Source organism: Ranitomeya imitator, chromosome 1 (genome assembly GCF_032444005.1).
Source record: "Ranitomeya imitator isolate aRanImi1 chromosome 1, aRanImi1.pri, whole genome shotgun sequence".
Classification (NCBI taxonomy): Eukaryota; Metazoa; Chordata; class Amphibia; order Anura; family Dendrobatidae; genus Ranitomeya; species Ranitomeya imitator.
The window spans coordinates 234,873,023-234,893,675 of record NC_091282.1 but is presented as its reverse complement, the minus strand read 5'-3'; the positions used below and the strand labels follow the sequence as shown (position 1 = coordinate 234,893,675).

The 20,653-nt window shown below is 41.5% G+C and overlaps 1 protein-coding gene across 1 annotated transcript in view; it reads right to left on the bottom strand.

The window, feature by feature from the left end:
- Positions 1-6,206: 6,206 nt before the first annotated feature.
- KSR2 (kinase suppressor of ras 2) overlaps positions 6,207-20,653 on the bottom strand; it is an 869,756-nt gene continuing 855,309 nt past the window's right edge. The window contains exon 19 of the mRNA XM_069754628.1: positions 6,207-6,344. Coding sequence (XP_069610729.1) covers positions 6,207-6,344 — 138 coding nt within the window. The remainder of the gene's footprint in view (positions 6,345-20,653) is intronic.

The following is a 20,653-nucleotide window of genomic DNA, read 5'->3' as shown; positions in this document are numbered from 1 at the left end:
GTATGTCATCTCCCCTGTAAATAGTATATACCTGCTGTATGTCATCTCCTCCTGTGTATTGTATATACCTTTGTGTCATCTCCTCCTGTATATAGTATACACCTGTATGTCATCTCTTCTGTATATACTATATACCAGTATGTCATCTCCTCCTATATATAGTATATACCTGTATGTCATCTCCTGTATATAGTATATACTTGTATGTCATCTCCCCTGTATATAGTATATACCTGCTGTATGTCATCTCCTCCTCTATATACCTATGTATCATCTTCTCTTCTTTATAGTATATACCTGTATGTCATCTCCTCCTGTATATAGTATATACGTGTGTCATCTCCTCCTGTATATAGCATATACCTGTAAGTCATCTCCTCCTGTATATAGTATATACCTGTGTGTCATCTGCTCCTGTATATAGTATACACCTGTGTGTCATCTCCTCCTGTATATAGTATATACCTGTGTGTCATCTCCTCCTGTATACAGTATATATCTGTGTGTCATCTCCCCTGTATATAGTATGTACCTGTATGTCATTTCCTCCTGTATATAGTATGTACCTCTATGTCATCTCCTCTTGTATATAGTATATACCTGTGTGTCATCTCCCCTGTATATAGTATATACCTGTTTGTCATCTCCCCTGTAAATAGTATGTACCTGTATGTCATCTCCCCTGTATATAGTATATACCAGTGTGTCATCTCCTCCTGTATATAGTATATACCTGTGTGTCATCTCCTCCTGTATATAGTATATACCTGTGTGTCATCTCCCTTGTATATAGTATATATGTGTGTGTCATCTCCTCCTGTATATAGTATACTGTATACCTGTATGTCATCTCCCCTGTATATAGTATATACCTGTGTGTTATCTCCTCCTGTATATAGTATATATCTGTGTGTCATCTCCTCCTGTATTAGACCTTGTTAATACGTTATTTGCTCGGTATTTTTACCTCAGTATTTGTAAGCTAAATTGGCAGCCTGATAAATCCCCAGCCAACAGGAAGCCCTCCCCCTGGCAGTATATATTAGCTCACACATACACATAATAGACAGGTCATGTGACTGACAGCTGCCGTATTTCCTATACGGTACAGTTGTTGCTCTTGTAGTTTGTCTGCTTATTAATCAGATTTTTTTTTGAAGGATAATACCAGACTTGTGTGTGTTTTAGTGCGAGTTTCATGTGTCAAGTTGGGTGTGTTGAGTTGCGTGTGGCGACATGCATGTAGCGACTTTTGTGAGATGAGTTTTGTGTGGCGACATGCGTGTAGCAACTTTTTGTGTTGAGTTGCATGTGACAGGTTAGTGTAGCAAGTTGTGTGCAGCAAGTTTTGCACATGGCGAGTTTTGCGCGTGGCGAGTTTTATGTGTGGTGCGTTTTGAGTGCAAGTTTTGTGTGAGCCAACTTTTGCATGTGTTGCAACTTTTGTGCATGTGGCAATTTTTCCGCGTGTGCAAGTTTTGCTTGTGGCGAGTTTTCCATGAGGTGAGTTTTGCACGTTCGGCGAGTTTTGCATGAGCCTAGTTTTGCATGTGGCGAGTTTTGCGTGGCGACTTTTGTGTTTTGACTTTTATGTGGCGAGGTTGGTGTATGTGTGGTGAAATGTGTGCTGAGGTTGATATGTGTTCAAGCACGTGGTAGTGCGTGGTGCATTTTGTGTGTGTGTTCATATCCCCGTGTGTGGTGAGTATCCCATGACGGGTCCCCACCTTAGCAACTGTGCGGTATATACTCTTTGTCGCCATCGCTCTCACTCTAAGTCCCCCTTGTTCACATCTGGCAGCTGTAAATTTGCCTCCAACACTTTTCCTTTCACTTTTTCCCCATTATGTAGATAGGGGCAAAATTGTTTCGTGAATTGGAACACGCAGGGTTAAAATTTTGCCTCACAACATAGCCTATGACGCTCTCAGGGTCCAGATGTGTGACTATGCAAAATTTTGTGGCTGTAGCTGCGACGGTGCAGATGCCAATCCCGGACATACACACATACACACACACATTCAGCTTTATATATTAGATATAGTTTGAAACTTTTTTCTTCGTCATTTAGTTTGCACTTCCTCCCTTCCTCTGCTGCATTTTGATGGGAGTCTTTTGGTCAGCTCATTAGGAACTAGCATCCATCGCATCCAACACAACAATCTATGGAAAGTGCTGCCAGTCATGTTTTTCAAGTAAATAACAAGCCTGATATGGGCAAATATGTTATCAAATTAAGTGCATTGAAGTGCTGAAGTGGAAAGGATGATGGAGAAAAATTTCCACATGAAAAAGATTAGAGGTTTCTAAAAGTGCTTCTAGTTCAAGATACTTAAACTATACTTACCTGACTGTCATAACTACATTTTTTTTTGCTTATTTTCCTGTTGTTTAGATGGTGTCAGCATATTACCAAGGGCTATACAGGGGTTCCTGGGACTTACTAGGGTACTGTATCAAGATGTCTATGGTCAATCTGGACATTGAGGTCATTATATGGACAGTGAAATACAACAAACTGAACTGGCTCTCTGTCAGATTGATATCTAGGACCCCGAAATTGCTAGGGAATAGTGTTAAAGCCACCACACATCTTCAAGTCTTTCATCTAGTAATGGGAATATTCAAACCAGATGCATTGTGCTTGCATGTAACAGTGTGACAGATACCATCATTTGATGGATACCAAACATAGGAAGATATTAGCTTCTTCTGTAACTAAAGGCCACCATTCACATGTTAGCTGATCAATAGATTGGGTAATCGTTGTGCCAGCAGCCCTCTTGGCAGGCTCTCTCATACACAGGTGTGCTCATTCGGCAAAGCACTCCTGTGTTCTCTATGAGACAGCCACCACTAGACATGTCTTATCTTCGGGAGCAAAAGAATTGACAGTCCAAAATCGGACATGTTAGATGTTTTAACTCCCCTGACAATCATCTGGGGTCCCCATTAGAGATGAGTGAATTTGCTCGGGTTCCCACTTATTCGGCAAGCTATAGCGCTTGCCGAATAAGCTGCAGAGGGAACCCGGCTTCCTGGATTGCAGCGGCTGATCGGCGCCGGAAATGCATGTGTCGCAGCTGTGTGACGGTCATGACCCATGCATGGAGAGCCTGTTTGTTGGGTTCTCCATGCATGTGTCCTGACTGTCACACAGCCGCGACACATGCAGCTGCAGAGCCGTTCAGCTGATCGGCCGACGCGATCCAGAAAGCCGGGTTCCCTCTGCAGCTTATTCGGCAAGCGCTAGAGTTTGCCGAATAAGATGGAACTCGAGCAAATTCGCTCATCTTATGTCCCCATATAAAATAGACTGTCGAATGAACTCGACAATATCGGAGCGTTTTGTTTAAATTAGTGTAATGCGTATGGAAGCCTTAACACTAGATTTTAGTTGGGCATGAACTATGAATGTCCACTCAAGACAAGGACTGATGTAAATAATCACTTTGGTTTGGACTATCCTAAACAATCTAAAACTTAGGAAGAGATTGCCTTCAATGATATCACTATGCAGGAATATAATGGCTTATGTTTCAACTCAAAAAGATACAATATTAACAATTTAGCCAGAATATTTTGTGTTAAATCATGCAACACTAACGAAAATGCCTTGTGAACTTTCACAAACTTGAATTATGTCACATCTTAGTAGAAGTCAATACAAGGTGTGAACACTGCTCAATCATGAACAATAAGGTAGAGAAAATACAATGAATAACAAGGATCAATCTAAAATGATCAGCTTTTCTCTAAATGGTTCCAATTAGACCATTAAAACTGGTGTCTGTTTGGTTTCTATGGTTGGGTAAAATTGTACACATAAGTGTAATGTCATTAAAATGAATCCTGGGCAGGTCAAACGCAGTGTTCATGGATTCAGAATTGGAAGGTTATTTTCTCTGTAAACGTGACCCCTGTACTTCACGGGAAAAGCAGCATGCTGCCAGTAACCTAACAAAGAGTACAAATTAGACACAAATAAAGGACATCTATCTTTCAACCAATCCAGTCACTATTGTACAATCTCACATCAATCAGCCAGATTGATCAGTGTAAAACTGTAGAGGATCTTCATATTTCCCAAATCAGTTTCGATCATCAAAAAACATGTTAAAAAAATAAAATTGGCGCTTCGTTTGCCTTCCTTAGTGTGAGTAGGACAAACGAGAGACAATTTATTCTAGGTAAAGTCAAGAAATTTTCCCCAGCATACATTAACTGCTAGAGAAGGCCACAGGACTGTGAAATCCCAGAGTTCTGCAGCAGTTTCTAGCATATTGGAGGTGCATATCCAGGGTCAGTTTAGAGTTATGTGCACAACTGGCCCGCACAACGATACAGCGCATATAATGACCACCAAGAATTTTAACAGCTCTGGCCAAAAACATATCTTCTAATCTCCTTCTAGCACTCCAGTCTCTGAGAAAGTTAGAACTTCTCATTGAAACAATCCAACCTACAGGCGGGCAAAATCAGATGGGATAGCCCATGGCTTTTTGTCATGTAAGAGTGCAAAGCTCCACCTGTCTTCAGTTTTCACTTTCTTTTCTACAGGTTCTTCCACCTTCAGATTTTCCAAAGCTTGAGGAGAACAGTAGTGCTTGGGGCAGGGAGAAGGCAGATGTAGAAAAGGGGGAACTAAGATGCCAATATACAACACAAGATATTTGTCACAGCCTAAAAAGAAAAAGAAAATAATGGAAAAAATATGCATTATACAGTAATAACAGGGTCAAAACTAAGCAATTGTATATAGTGTACACCATTATAATATCATCCATTGTAATAACTAGTATAATAGATTATGGTCAATGATGTAAAATGTGGAAATATTTGGGAGGCAGCATCATATTTAATGAATCACTTTTCCATAACTAAATATTTAAAATTGAGAGTCCTCAGTGGTTGATACCTTTTAATGGCTAACTGAAAAGATGGTAACAAATTGCAAGCTTTCGAGACTACACAGGTGTCTTCATCAGGCAGAGACTAAAACAAATTCTGAAGAATCACATATTTATGCACAACATAGTATAGAAGAAAAAAAAAGAACAGGGACATTCAACATGCTTCCCAAAATCCACAAATCTGGAAACCCAGGAAGACCAATTATTTCATGTGTGGGCACCCTTACTGAGCAGGCCCCCCACTACTGTGTTTTAGGCAGCCCCCAAATCTAAGAATCATCATTGACAAGAGCTCCCTGTCCTCTCCATCAGCTGCAGGTACCTTTCCTTGCAACCAGAAAAAATGTAAAACCTGTCCATTTATAATGACCACGGACAAGATAAAGATCCCCAACTCACAGCAGGACTACAAGATACCAGGTACCTTCAGCTGCATCACATCTAATGTGGTGTACATAATTATTTGTACTAAATGTCCAACTGGGGGTCTGTATGTTGGGGAGACAGGGCAGAAACTGAGAACAAGGATGAACTCTCATCGCCATACAATAAGAGAAAAAAGAATGGATATACCTGTGGCAATACATTTCTGTCTCCCAAATCATAACATTATGGACATGAAATTACTTATGCTAAAAAGTAGCTTCAAATCGCAGAAAAACAGAAGAGTCTGGGAATATAAACTGATGACGACCTTTGACACTCTAAATGCAGGAATGAATGTGTCACACGGATTTATGTCTTTTTCATCAACTAAGGAACTTGCCCCTCAGACCATGTGGGGTCATCACAACAGAGACCCTAATCACAGGACAATAAAACAATCCTTATCTAAGAATTGGCCCAATATTTATGGACGTAACTGTTTATCACCCATGGTAATTCTGCTTCATGTCACCTGGCTTATCCATGGTTTTTCCCCCCCTTTTTTTTTTTTCTATACTATGTTGTGCATAAATATGTGATTCTTCAGAATTTCTTTTAGTCTATGCCCGATGGAGACCTGAGTAGTCTCGAAAGCTTGCAATTTGTTACCATCTTTTCAGTTAGCCATTAAAAGGTATCAACCACTGAGGACTCTCAATTCTAAATATTTTTCTATCTACTGGCTAACACGGTACCAAGATATATATCTTTCCTTTTCCATAACTAATCAGCTAATGTCCACTATTGTACTTAAGATGATTCTCTTATCACTATAACAGGTAAAACATCATACCATTAGCAATTAAAGTCATTAACATCTTCTTCAAACAAATTATTACACAGAAAGAATTCACCAATTTGGTGTACTCACTCTGCTGACTTCCAAAAGTGACCTGGATGAGAGAGGCGTCTGTTCCGCTTTGGCAGTTTTTCCAGCATCTCCATCAGTTTGGTGAAACTTGGCCTTTCTTCCTGCTCATAGGCCCAGCAGAAAAGCAAAATGTCCTAAAATTATGAACGAATATTTTTTTATTTTTTCATGGAGAATAAGACCAACATGGATCAAAATGGAGTAATCTGCATTTATTAGTAGCTTTGCAGACTTCATCTCTAATTTCCAGTTTTCCCTGCACTCAGCTGTAGAGGGGTCAGACACTTGATCTGATTCTCCAACATACTGCACATTGAAAGAAGAGGAGATCCTGCTCCTCTTTCTCTATCTCTCTGTTATTTCCTTCCACTATGTTTGTACTAGTCTATGGTTATTATGGTGACTTGGCCATGTGCTGTCTGAAAATTGAAATAGCATTATTCTGAGCAACTGCATGCATGTCTTAAAAGATTTTTTTATCTTACACTAAGCTCATACTCCAGCCTGGTGCCTAATTATCTTTTGCTACTCATGACATTCAACCACTAGCATTTATGTAATCACTCATCCCTACGAATCCTGGTGCTATTGCACTCTCATCTTTATTGCTATAGGTACTCGTGAGTAGACTCAATGCAGCTAATACTGGTGCTGTTCAGACAAACGTAAAATAGTACTGTGATGAGGATGTTTGTGAGCTAAAGAGCCCTCTTGGCTCCGCAACAGTTATTCTCCTCTTTTTAAGTTGTATTTGATTAATGTCATTATGTATGAGCTGCCAAAGTGCTATCGTAAGTTAATGATAAGCATGTTATTACTAAAAATGTACTATTTATCTAGACAGTAGGCATGTTTTATTTGTGTACTGTGCCTTTTAATGTTGCTGTAATTACTGTTGTTTCATTTGGATGTACCTGAACAGCTAGAGATCAGATTGTGGACCTGAAAAGCTGGAAATGTGTGACTGTTGAGCTGCCACTGACCTTGACAGGGAAGCGGAGTCTGGAGGCTGAATTAGCTTTGAAACTCAAGGGAAAGCAGTTACTAAAGGAAATGCCCAATTTGAGCTGTTATCATTTATCGTGCCACTGTTCCTGAACCATCATGGAGTTTTCTAAACAATACTACTGCAAAATCATCTGATACATTACTGGAGTCTAGTGTTAAGTTTATCTCTTACCCACAAGTGGACAAAAGTTAACAAGTTTTGTAGCAACCTGTATGTGTCAGCATATATGTGCCTAAATTTCCAGCCATCTTACCAAAAGAACTTGTGTTGTCTAGAGATGAGCGAGTGTGCTCGTTACTCGGGTTTTCCGAACATGCTTCGGTGTTCTCCAAGTATCTTGGGTGGGCTCGTAGATTATGTTTGTGTCCTTGCAGCTGCACGATTTGCAGCTGCTAGACAGCCTGAACACATGCAGGGACTGCCTGTTTGTTAGGGAATTCCCACATGTATTCAGGCTGTCTAGCAGCCGAAAATCATGCAACTGCGGTGACTCAAACATAATCTATGAAAATCTGAGTAACGAGCACACTCGCTCATCACTAGTGGTGTCTAGTGTTGAGCATTCCAATACTGCAAATATCGGGTATCGGCCGATATTCGCTGTATCGGAGTTCCGATACTGAGTTCCGATACTTTTACGATATCGAATACCGGAATCGGAAGTTCCCATAGTGCAATGATGCACTATAATGTAGTGTGCGCAGTGCTTGGGGGAGACTGCCTGTCTGTGTGTGTGCAGGCGGGGTCTGTGCGTAACCATGGGGGGGCTGTGCGGGCCTGCCGGGGGTCTGTACGGGCCTACCGGGGGTCTGTGCAGGCTGCCGGGGGTCTGCGCGGGCCTGCTGGGGGTCTGAACGGGCCTGCTGGGGGTCTGTACGAGATGCCGGGGGTCTGTGCGGGCCTTCCGAGGGTCTGTACGGGCCTGCCGGGGGTCTGTACGGGCCTGCCGGGGGTCTGTGCGGGCCTGCCGGGGGACTGTACGGGCCTGCCAGGGGTCTGTGCGGGCTGCCGGGGGTCTGTGCGGGCTTGACGGGGGTCTGTGCGGGCTGCCAGGGGTCTGTGCGGGCTGCCGGGGGTCTGTGTGGGCCTCTCGGGGGTTGTGTGTGTGTGCAGGCATCGTCCGATGGGACTACAAGTCCCATCGGGCTATGCCTGCTACAATGACAGTGATTGACAGTAGTAGTCCCATCATCCGGCTAATGTGCTGAATGTAAAAAAAAAAAAACACAAACATGCAAACTACATACAACATACTACATACATACTACATACATACAACATACATACTACATGCATACTACATGCATACTACATACATACATACATACTACATAAATACATACTACATACATACTACATACATCCATACATACTACATACATACTACATACACACAACATACATACATACTACATACATACAACATACATACTACATACCCCAAGATATTAGGACCATCCATAATTTGCATAGTTTTAGGCGCTCGCTCAAAACACATTTGTTCAGAGCGGCCTATCACGTTCACTAATCAAAGTTATGTTATGTTTGTGTGTGTAGCCCATTCACTATCCCCATCTATTCCCCAACCCCTGAAGATGGCTGGACCATGATTGTAAATACATCATTGTAAATACACACCTGTACTTTGTATCTCCCCCTCCTCATTGTAGATTGTAAGCTCTCACGAGCAGGGGCGGCTTATTGTGCTTTAATTATTGTATTGTTAACGTTGTTACTTATGACTTTTGTGTTTGAAACTGTTAAACTGTAAAGCGCTGCGGAATATGTTGGCGCTATATAAATAAAGATTATTATTATTATTATTATATTATTACATACATACTACATACATACAACATACTACAATCATACAACATACTACATACATACTAAATACATACTACATACATAAAACATAATACTAGATACATGAAAAATACATACATACTAAATACATAATACATACATACATACAACATACATGCTACATAGACACCATACATATATACAACATACAACATACATACTACATACATACTACATACATACATACAACATACATACTACATACATACATACTACATACATACTACATACATACAATACATTCATACATTACATACAATACATACATACATACAATACATACATACTGTCATACAGTACATATAACATAGAGTACATACTCACGATCACTTGTCCCTTTGTTCGCTGAAGCCAGTGTCATCTGTAAAAAATATGAAAATAACAAACAAACAATATACTCCCTGATCCACAGAAATCCACGAGTGTCCCACGACGATCTCCCATGGAGAACGGCAGCATCAGCTGATGCGGCCGCTCTCTAGGGGATCCAGGAATACAATGACGGAAGGAAGGTATCCTTCCGCACTGTATTCCTCTGATGCAGTAAAAAAAAGTCCCTAGTCTCACTTTTGGCATTGCTGTGTGAGTGTGACTCTGAACTATAGTAACCTCTCAGAGATGCACTGCAAGAGCCATTGTCTCCTGTCAGTGTGTCACTGGAGGTCCTGTAGAGCAGTAACATCACCAGATGTGACTGTTCTATAGGGGAGATCGTTGTGTAACACTCGTTAATAATTGGACTAAAGCGGACAGGTAGTATACGGTTTATTATTTTACGTTTTTTGCAGTCGATGAAGTATGGTAAGTATGGTTAAATGAAGAATATTAAAACACTTTTTTCTGGCTGTGTCTTTATTTTTTTTAACTCTTTCACTACTATTGGATTAATAATGGATAGGTCTTATTGACGACTCTCCATTATTAACCAGGCTTAATGTCACCTTACAATAGCAAGGTGACATTAACCCCTTATTACCCCATATCCCACCGCTACACGGGAGTGGGAAGATAGGGGCTAAGTGCTGGAATTGGCGCATCTTACAGATGCGCCATTTCTGGGGCGGCTGCGGATTGGTATTTGTAGCCAGGGGTGGCCAATATCCATGGCCCCTCTCTAGGCTATGAATATCAGCCCACAGCTGTGTCTACGTAGCCTTTTTGGCTATAAAATATAGGGGGACCCCATGTCTGATGCTGCCGTTCTCCACGGGAGATCGTTGTGGGACACTCGTGGATTTCTGCGGATCAGGGAGTATAGTGTTTGTTTGTTATTTTAATATTTTTTACAGATGACACTGGCTTCGGGGATCAAAGTGACAAGTGATGGTGAGTATGTACTCTATATTATATGCACTGTATTTCTATATGTATGTATTGTATGTAATTTATGAATGTATTGTATGTGGTATGTATGTAGTATGTATGTAGTATGTTGCATGTATGTATGTATGTAGTATGTATGTAGTATGTATGTTGTATGTATGTAGTATATGTATGTTATACTCTATGTTATATGTACTGTATGTCTATATGTATGTATTGTATGTAATGTATGAATGTATTGTATGTAATATGTATGTAGTATATAGTATGTAGTATGTATGTAGTATGTATGTAGCATGTATGAAGTATGTATGTAGTATGTATGTAGTATGTATATGTTGTATGTATGTGGTATGTTGTATGTATGTATGTAGTAAGTATGTAGTATGTTGTATATATGTTGTATTATGTATGTATGTAGTATGTATGTAGTATGCTGTATGCATGTTGTATGTATGTAGTATGTATGTTGTGTGTATGTATGCAGTATGTATGTAGTATATTGTATGTATGTATAAAGTAAGTATGTAGTATGTATGTTGTATGTATGTATGTAGTATGCATGTAGTATGTTGTATGTATGTATGTAGTATGTATGTTGTGTGTATGTATGTAGTATGTATGTAGTATGTTGTATGTATGCATGTAGTATGTTGTATGTATGTATGTAGTATGTATGTAGTATATAGTATGTTGTATGTATGTATGTATGTTGTATGTATGTATTATGTAGTATGTATGTTTGTGTTGTTTTTTTGTTTTTTTTTACATTCAACACATTAGCCGGATGATGAGACTACTACTGTCCCATCATTGGCTAATGTGTCAATCACTGTCATTGTAGCAGGCATAGCCCGATGGGACTTGTAGTCCCATCGGACGATGCCTGCACACAGACACAGAGACCCCCGAGAGGCCAGTACAGACCTCCAGCAGGCCCGCACAGACCCTCGGCAGCCCGCACACACAGACACGCAGTTTCCGCCCACGCACCACCCACACTCTTCCCCCCTCCGGAATTGGATGTGCAAAGGAAAAAAAGGGCTTATTTTCATTCCGATATTTGTGTCCCATTGACTTGCATTGGTTTCCGGTATTGGTATCGGCGATACCCCGATATTTTTTGGGTTTCAGTCCGATCCAATCCGATCCGATATTTCCCGATATCGGAAGGTATCACTCAACACTACACTGGTGTCCGATCACAATTAAATAATTGAACACCTTGTAGAATCAAGATGCCTGTACCTCACACCCTTTTTCTGTAGCTCCTTCTTCCTGATTTTCTTCAACTTTTCACAGATCTCTATGGCCAAATGCTGTTGCCTGACCTCTCAGTAAACTTAAAAATCAGCCTAATAGCTCATTTATGTTTACCTTTATGTGTAATACCTGATTCTCAGCAGAAGTTATTTTTACATAATAACATATTACAATGTCATATCAGAGAGTGTACTATTGATTATAATGTGACAAAAAAATGAAAAAAGGGTTAGGCTATAAGGACCAGAAAACCGCTTTAAGACAGGTAACTAGTTATTTCAAGTTCATGAATTCATTTTGAAGATAAATCATATGCACTGAATTAACAATCTTATCTTGAAAGTAACTAATATAGCATGATTATTTGGGATGTTTATGACATAATTACTGAGTGAGGTATACATTTACATATATATTTACTTGATGTTCCTGTTTTACAGAGGTTGGCTAGAACATTTCTAAAAACTAACAGGCAGGCAGTTGCTAACTACCTGTTTGTTGTACTTGGTGCTGGCTCAAAGCAGTCAGGGACCAATCCTGCTGGTGATTCAGCTTCTACATCTCATAACAACAGCTCTTCTTCTTTTGGCTGCTCTATCAAAAGGGTGTGACTGCTGATCTAATACTGAGTTGCAGATAGCAGTTAAGCAGCATGGAACCTACTGGCAATCAGCATGACAGAGGCAGTCACACCCGTCAACAGAGCTGTAACGGGATTACCATGACAGAACAGTACAAGAAGATTGCAGCGTCTGGTTGCACGAACTCCTGCACTTATTACAACTGCTTCGCCATCCTATTATGCATTGCAGGCTTCCGTACTGTCATGGCAAGGGTATTCATTTTAGCTGATCTCCTGGTGCAAACCATCCTGAATTGTCTCAGCTGTTCAGTGTTGGCCACTCCCTCCCTGATATATATGCTGCCACTGGCAATTGAGAGCTGCCAGTGATAGTTCTACTTCCTAGTTTGGTGGTGAAGGAGAAAGTTCAGTGTAGTTGGTGGATGGAGAGTTTTTCTAGTGATTGCTGCATGGAGTTGGTTTGCGTGTTTTTCCTTATCCTCTCACATTCAGTTTTCCTTCTTATACCTACACTGTTTCCCACTATGTTTTTCTTGATTGTATTTGTATGATTGTAGTTTTCTTTTATCTCTGTCTGTTAACCCTCTCTGGTTTGCGTTTTCCTATACACTTCAACCCCTCACCTCTTAGGGTGGGGGAGGGATCAGATAAGGGTTAAGTTGGGAACATAGATAGGTACGAGAACCCAACATCTCCACCTTCAGGAGTAATCTGGGGGGCAGGGATAGACTAGGGCACCCCTAGTTTGAGGAATTGGGTAGGTATCCACAGTCCCTTGACACTATGTGACAAGAGCAGAGCGGAAGAGAAGACACTGCTCTGTCTATGTGACATAATCGGAAGCTACTGAATTGCTGGCAGGATCGGCCTATGACTGCTCTGTGCCAGCAGAGATCGGAACTTGACATAACAGGCAGGTATTTAGCAACTACCTGTCTTTAAGTGCTTGGGCACATTATAAAAAAGTAGTCCCAGATAACCCTTTTAATAATCACCACAAATCACATGTACCTACAATGATGCCTCCTGGACTGTTGCATGAAACTCGTAAAGAGGTTTTCCACCTTAAGAAAAGAGGACCCCAAACGCCTTTATGTACTGTATGTAATGAAACAAAATGAGCAGGTACTCACACTCTGCTCCAGCAACAGCTCTCCACCGCTGCTCTGTTGAAAGTATTTTGGCTGCAGTGGTGACTGTCAAGTCAACAGTTTACATCACTGTTGCAGCCAATCACTAAGCTCAGCGGCTTTGCCAATGTATTCAGCATGAGTCATGCGGCCCAGCGATTGGCTACAGTTGTGAGCTGTTGATGTGACACATGATAACCGCTGCAGCCAAGTCCCTGAGATGAGAGCAGCATCGATCTACTGTCTTTGTTTTGTTGTATGTATAATGTTAACATATACAGTGGGGCAAAAAAGTATTTAGTCAGTCAGCAATAGTGCAAGTTCCACCACTTAAAAAGATGAGAGGCGCCTGTAATTTACATCATAGGTAGACCTCAACTATGGGAGACAAACTGAGAAAAAAATCCAGAAAATCACATTGTCTGTTTTTTTATCATTTTTTTTGCATATTATGGTGGAAAATAAGTATTTAGTCAGAAACAAACAATCAAGATTTCTGGCTCTCACAGACCTGTAACTTCTTCTTTAACCCCTTACCGGCATCGGACGTACTATACCGTCCGATGCCGGCTCCCCTGCTTTGATGCAGGGCTCCGCGGTGAGCCCGCACCAAAGCCGGGACATGTCAGCTGTTTTGAACAGCTGACATGTGCCCGTAATAGGCGCGGGCAGAATCGCGATCTGCCCGCACCTATTAACTAGTTAAATGCCGCTGTCAAACGCAGACAGCGGCATTTAACTACCGCTTCCGGCCGGGCGGCCGGAAATGACGTCATCGCCGTCCCCGTCACATGTCCGGGGGTCGGCGATGCGTCTCCATTGTAGCCATAGAGGTCCTTGAGACCTCTATGGTTACTGATTGCCCGTCGCTGTGAGCGCCACCCTGTGGTCGGCGCTCACAGCACACGTGCAATTCTGCTACATAGCAGCGATCAGCAGATCGCTGCTATGTAGCAGAGCCGATCGGCTTGTGCCTGCTTCTAGCCTCTCATGGAGGCTATTGAAGCATGGCAAAAGTTAAAAAAAAAAGTTTAAAAAAATGTGAAAAAAATAAAAAAACATAAAAGTTTAAATCACCCCCCTTTCGCCCCAATCAAAATAAATCAATAAAAAAAATATCAAATCTACGCATATTTGGTATCGCCGCGCTCAGAATTGCCCGATCTATCAAATAAAAAAAAGTATTAACCTGATCGCTAAACAGCGTAGCGGGAAAAAAACTCGAAACGCCAGAATTACGTTTTTTTGGTCGCCGCGACATTGCATTAAAATGCAATAACGGGCGATCAAAAGAACGTATCTGCACCGAAATGCTATCATTAAAAACGTCATCTCGGCACGCAAAAAATAAGCCCTCAACCGACCCCAGATCACGAAAAATGGAGACGCTACGAGTATCGGAAAATGGCGCAATTTTTTTTTTTTTTTTTTTTTAGCAAAGTTTGGAATTTTTTTTCACCACTTAGATAAAAAATAACCTAGTCATGTTTGGTGTCTATGAACTCGTAATGACCTGGAGAATCATAATGGCAGGTCATTTTTAGCATTTAGTGAACCTAGCAAAAAAGCCAAACAAAAAACCAATGTGGGATTGCACTTTTTTTGCAATTTCACCGCACTTGGAATTTTTTTCCCGTTTTCTAGTACACGACATGTTAAAACCAATGATGTCGTTCAAAAGTACAACTCGTCCCGCAAAAAATAAGCCCTCACATGGCCAAATTGACGGAAAAATAAAAAAGTTATGGCTCTGGGAAGGAGGGGAGCGAAAAACGAACACGGAAAAACGAAAAATCCCCTGGTCATGAAGGGGTTAAGAGTCTCCTCTTTCCTCCACTCATTACCTGTAGTAATGGCACCTGTTTAAACTTGTTATCAGTATAAAAAGACACCTGTGCACACCCTCAAACAGTCTGACTCCAAACTCCACTATGGTGAAGACCAAAGAGCTGTCAAAGGACACCAGAAACAAAATTGTAGCCCTGCACCAGGCTGGGAAGACTGAATCTGCAATAGCCAACCAGCTTGGAGTGAAGAAATCAACAGTGGGAGCAATAATTAGAAAATGGAAGACATACAAGACCACTGATAATCTCCCTCGATCTGGGGCTCCACGCAAAATCCCACCCCGTGGGGTCAGAATGATCACAAGAACGGTGAGCAAAAATCCCAGAACCACGCGGGGGGACCTAGTGAATGAACTGCAGAGAGCTGGGACCAATGTAACAAGGCCTACCATAAGTAACACACTACGCCACCATGGACTCAGATCCTGCAGTGCCAGACGTGTCCCACTGCTTAAGCCAGTACATGTCCGGGCCCGTCTGAAGTTTGCTAGAGAGCATTTGGATGATCCAGAGGAGTTTTGGGAGAATGTCCTATGGTCTGATGAAACCAAACTGGAACTGTTTGGTAGAAACACAACTTGTCGTGTTTGGAGGAAAAAGAATACTGAGTTGCATCCATCAAACACCATACCTACTGTAAAGCATGGTGGTGGAAACATCATGCTTTGGGGCTGTTTCTCTGCAAAGGGGCCAGGACGACTGATCCGGGTACATGAAAGAATGAATGGGGCCATGTATCGTGAGATTTTGAGTGCAAACCTCCTTCCATCAGCAAGGGCATTGAAGATGAAACGTGGCTGGGTCTTTCAACATGACAATGATCCAAAGCACACCACCAGGGCAACGAAGGAGTGGCTTCGTAAGAAGCATTTCAAGGTCCTGGAGTGGCCTAGCCAGTCTCCAGATCTCAACCCTATAGAAAACCTTTGGAGGGAGTTGAAAGTCCGTGTTGCCAAGCGAAAAGCCAAAAACATCACTGCTCTAGAGGAGATCTGCATGGAGGAATGGGCCAACATACCAACAACAGTGTGTGGCAACCTTGTGAAGACTTACAGAAAACGTTTGACCTCTGTTATTGCCAACAAAGGATATATTACAAAGTATTGAGATGAAATTTTGCTTCTGACCAAATACTTATTTTCCACCATAATATGCCAATAAAATGTTAAAAAAAACAGACAATGTGATTTTCTGGATTTTTTTTCTCAGTTTGTCTCCCATAGTTGAGGTCTACCTATGATATAAATTACAGACGCCTCTCATCTTTTTAAGTGGTGGAACTTGCACTATTGCTGACTGACTAAATACTTTTTTGCCCCACTGTATGTATGTACAGTACAGGCCAAAAGTTTGGACACACCTTCTCATTTAGAGATTTTTCTGTATTTTCATGACTATGAAAATTGTACATTCACACTGAAGGCATCAAAACTATGAATTAACACATGTGGAATTGTATACTTAACAAAAAAGTGTGAAACAACTGAAATTATTCTAGGTTCTTCAAAGTAGGCACCTTTTGCTTTGATGACTGCTTTGCACACTCTTGGCATTCTCTTGATGAGCTTCATGAGGTAGTCACCGAGAATGGTCTTCCAACTATCTTGAAGGAGTTCCCAGAGGTGCTTAGCACTTGTTGGCCCTTTTGCCTTCACTCTGCGGTCCAGCTCACCCCAAACCATCTCGATTGGGTTCAGGTCTGGTGACTGTGGAGGCCAAGTCATCTGGCGTGGCACCCCATCACTCTTCTTCTTGGTCAAATAGCCCTTACATAGCCTGGAGGTGTGTTTGGGGTCATTGTCTTGTTGAAAAATAAATGATGGTCCAACTAAACGCAAACCAGATGGAATAGCATGCCGCTGCAAGATGCTGTGGTAGCCATGCTGGTTCAGTATGCCTTCAATTTTGAATAAATCCCCAACAGTGTTACCAGCAAAGCACCCCCACACCATCACACCTCCTCCTCCATGCTTCACGGTGGGAACCAGGCATGTAGAGTCCATCCGTTCACCTTTTCTGCGTTGGACAAAGACACGGTGGTTGGAACCAAAGATCTCAAATTTGGACTCATCAGACCAAAGCACAGATTTCCATTGGTCTAATGTCCATTCCTTGCGTTCTTTAGCCCAAACAAGTCTCTTCTGCTTGTTGCCTGTCCTTAGCAGTGGTTTCCTAGCAGCTATTTTACCATGAAGGCCTGCTGCACAAAGTCTCCTCTTAACAGTTGTTTTAGAGATGTGTCTGCTGCTAGAACTCTGTGTGGCACTGACCTGGTCTCTAATCTGAGCTGCTGTTAACCTGCGATTTCTGAGGCTGGTGACTCGTATAAACTTATCCTCAGAAGCAGAGGTGACTCTTGGTTTTAATTTCCTGGGGCAGTCCTCAAGGGAGCCAGTTTCTTTGTAGCACTTTTTGCCACTGCACTTGGGGACACTTTCAAAATTTTCTCAATTTTTCGGACTGACTGACCTTCATTTCTTAAAGTAATGAAGGCCACTTGTTTTTCTTTACTTAGCTGCTTTTTTCTTGCCATAATACAAAATCTAACAATCTATTCAGTAGGACTATCAGCTGTGTATCTACCAGACTTCTGCACAACACAACTGACGGTCCCAACCCCATTTATAAGGCAAGCAATCCCACTTATTAAACCTGACAGGGCACACCTGTGTAGTGAAAACCATTCCCGGTGACTACCTCTTGAAGCTCATCAAGAGAATGCCAAGAGTGTGCAAAGCAGTCATCAAAGCAAAAGGTGGCTACTTTGAAGAACCTAGAATATAAGACATAATTTCAGTTGTTTCACACTTTTTTGTTAAGTATACAATTCCACATGTGTTAATTCATAGTTTTGATGCCTTCAGTGTGAATGTACAATTTTCATAGTCATGAAAATACAGAAAAAATATTTAAATGAAAAAGTGTATCCAAACTTTTGGTCTGTACTGTATGTATTTGGGGCTCACTTTTTTACAGTAAAAAAATCCCTTTAAGAAAACTATGTCACACGCAAGACATGCACATGGTGATAAGATTTTAATCCCAAAGCATATCTGATTTTGGCATTAATTCCATGTTTTGAAAGTGCTGGATACAGACTCTTATCCACTGAACAGCCATAGTAAATAATGTCAGTGAAATACAAGGACAAGAGTAGCATTGCTGGTGAAAGAAAGCAAACGTGTATTTTTTTTTGATCTCCTATAATAACTTAGCAGCTAGTCACACAGCAGATTTTTTACATCTATAATTCAAATACACATGTCATGTACACATGTTTTGTTGATATTGTCTTTGTATTTTTCAATATACCTCAGAGAAATCTAAATATTTATATGATTTTTTTGCCCCGTGTCTAAAATACACTTCAGAATTTGGCTTCAAATACATAAAGTGAACCTGTCACCAGGTTTGACAGATATGAAATAAGACCATCATTTTCAGGCCTGATATACAGCATTATACAGTACAATGCCTACAACCTGCAGTAACCACCGATCGACCAAACCGCTGCATGACCAGCTCTATCCTCACCTTCTGTATTCTCACCCATCCATTGTAGATTGTGAGCCTTCGCGGGAAGGGTCCTCACTCCTCCTGTACCAGTTATGACTTGTATTGTTTAAGATTATTGTACTTGTTTTTATTATGTATACCCCTCCTCACATGTAAAGCGCCACGGAATAAATGGCGCTATAACAATAAATAATAATAATAATAATAATGCTGTCTATATGCCCCCAACTGCAAGACAAGAAAAAGACCTTTAATTATAATCACCTGCGGGGTGGTCCAGTCAGAGGGGTGTCGCTGGTATTGGTCTATCGCCTCCCATCAATGCAGTCCTCCTTCTTGCTTCGTGTGGGTGATGCTTCCCTAGGTCATCCACAAAGTCTCTCCTGCGCAGGTGTTCTCCTCTGCCCTGACACCTTAACCCATCCCTGCTCACTGCAGTACTTTGCTCTGCCCTTGTTGGGGACATATATACAGCATTATAGAATGCTGTATACCAGGCCTGAAAGGTGGTGGTCTTATCTCATATTGGTTAAACCTGATGACAGGTTCCCTTTAAAGAAACACTCTCATCAAAGTTTTTATCCTCTTAATATAATGCAATCATCATATTATATAGCACTGTGTGCTTACAATTGCTCATTTTGCCTTTCTACCCAGCTAAATCTTCTCTTTTCTCTGCTCTATGTAAAAATAGGAAGTCTCTTGTCCCTGCAGCATTTATCATTCCCCTTTTCAACTCCTGACCCAGCTGCTCTTGACCACCCTGCCGCCAGGTACCTTTGCAGTAACTTAAGAGCCATACAGAGAAAATTGACCTTCTGATTCTGCACAGAGCTTAGGCTAGTTTCACATTTTCGGTAGAATCCGCAGCGTTTAATCCGCGACCTAAAACGCAAGATAAACCGCATGCAAATGTGTGGTAACGCATGCGGTAAAAAAAGCTGCATTTGCACGCTTTTTCATGCGGTTTGCATGCGTTTGCATTTTCTGTGCGCATGGTGGAAAATTTTACAGGAGAAAAATCTAGATAAACAGACACCGCCAATGGGACTACAATGGGCGTGTATTATGGGATATCTTTATATAGACCCTCGTACTGCTGAAATCTTCACAGTTTGCTACTGTATCCTGTGTCATGATGGATCTTCGCATGGAGAGATTTTATTTCAAACTGGATTTAAGTATCAAGCTGTTTCTTGCCTGTGCGTTTACTTGGGAGCAACAAAGAAATAGGGAACGACAGAGAAGGACACGGTGTAGGTGTTTTTGGAGACACACCATTATTGAACTTCGGGAGAGCCATGGAGCCTACCACACGCTATATGGCGAGCTTAATGCCAACCCCGGAATATTCCAGGATGTCTCAAGAGTAGTGTTGAGCATTCCGATACTGCAATATCGGGTATCTGCCGATATTCGCTGTATCGGAGTTCCAAGACTGAGTTCCGATACTTTTACAAAATCGAATACCGGAATCGGAAGTTCCCATAATGCAATGAGCCAATTTGATTCTATTCAGCCAATGAGGATCCTAAGAAGTGTGGGCACATCCTGTTAGGCATGTTAACTGTTAGGGCTAGTGGAACGCACCAAATAATAAGATAGAGTAAGGTGCATTCGCAGTCCGGGGTCAACCGTGCAGAGATGGAACCTGCTGCCAAGTAATGACGGACTATATGGCGGTACAATGTGGATACACACACGGGTTAACTTCACCCTGTGTGAAGGAAGCAAACCCTGTTGCGTCACAGGGCCGCGGTACCGCACAAAGAGCGCAAGCAAGGAGTCTCAGAACTCAATCCCAAGACACAGGATTTGAGTTTATATAGACCTCTTGCGCTCAACACCGCAACTGGGGTGTCAGAGTGACAGAAATAATAATAATAAAGATGCACGAGAGTGCGTG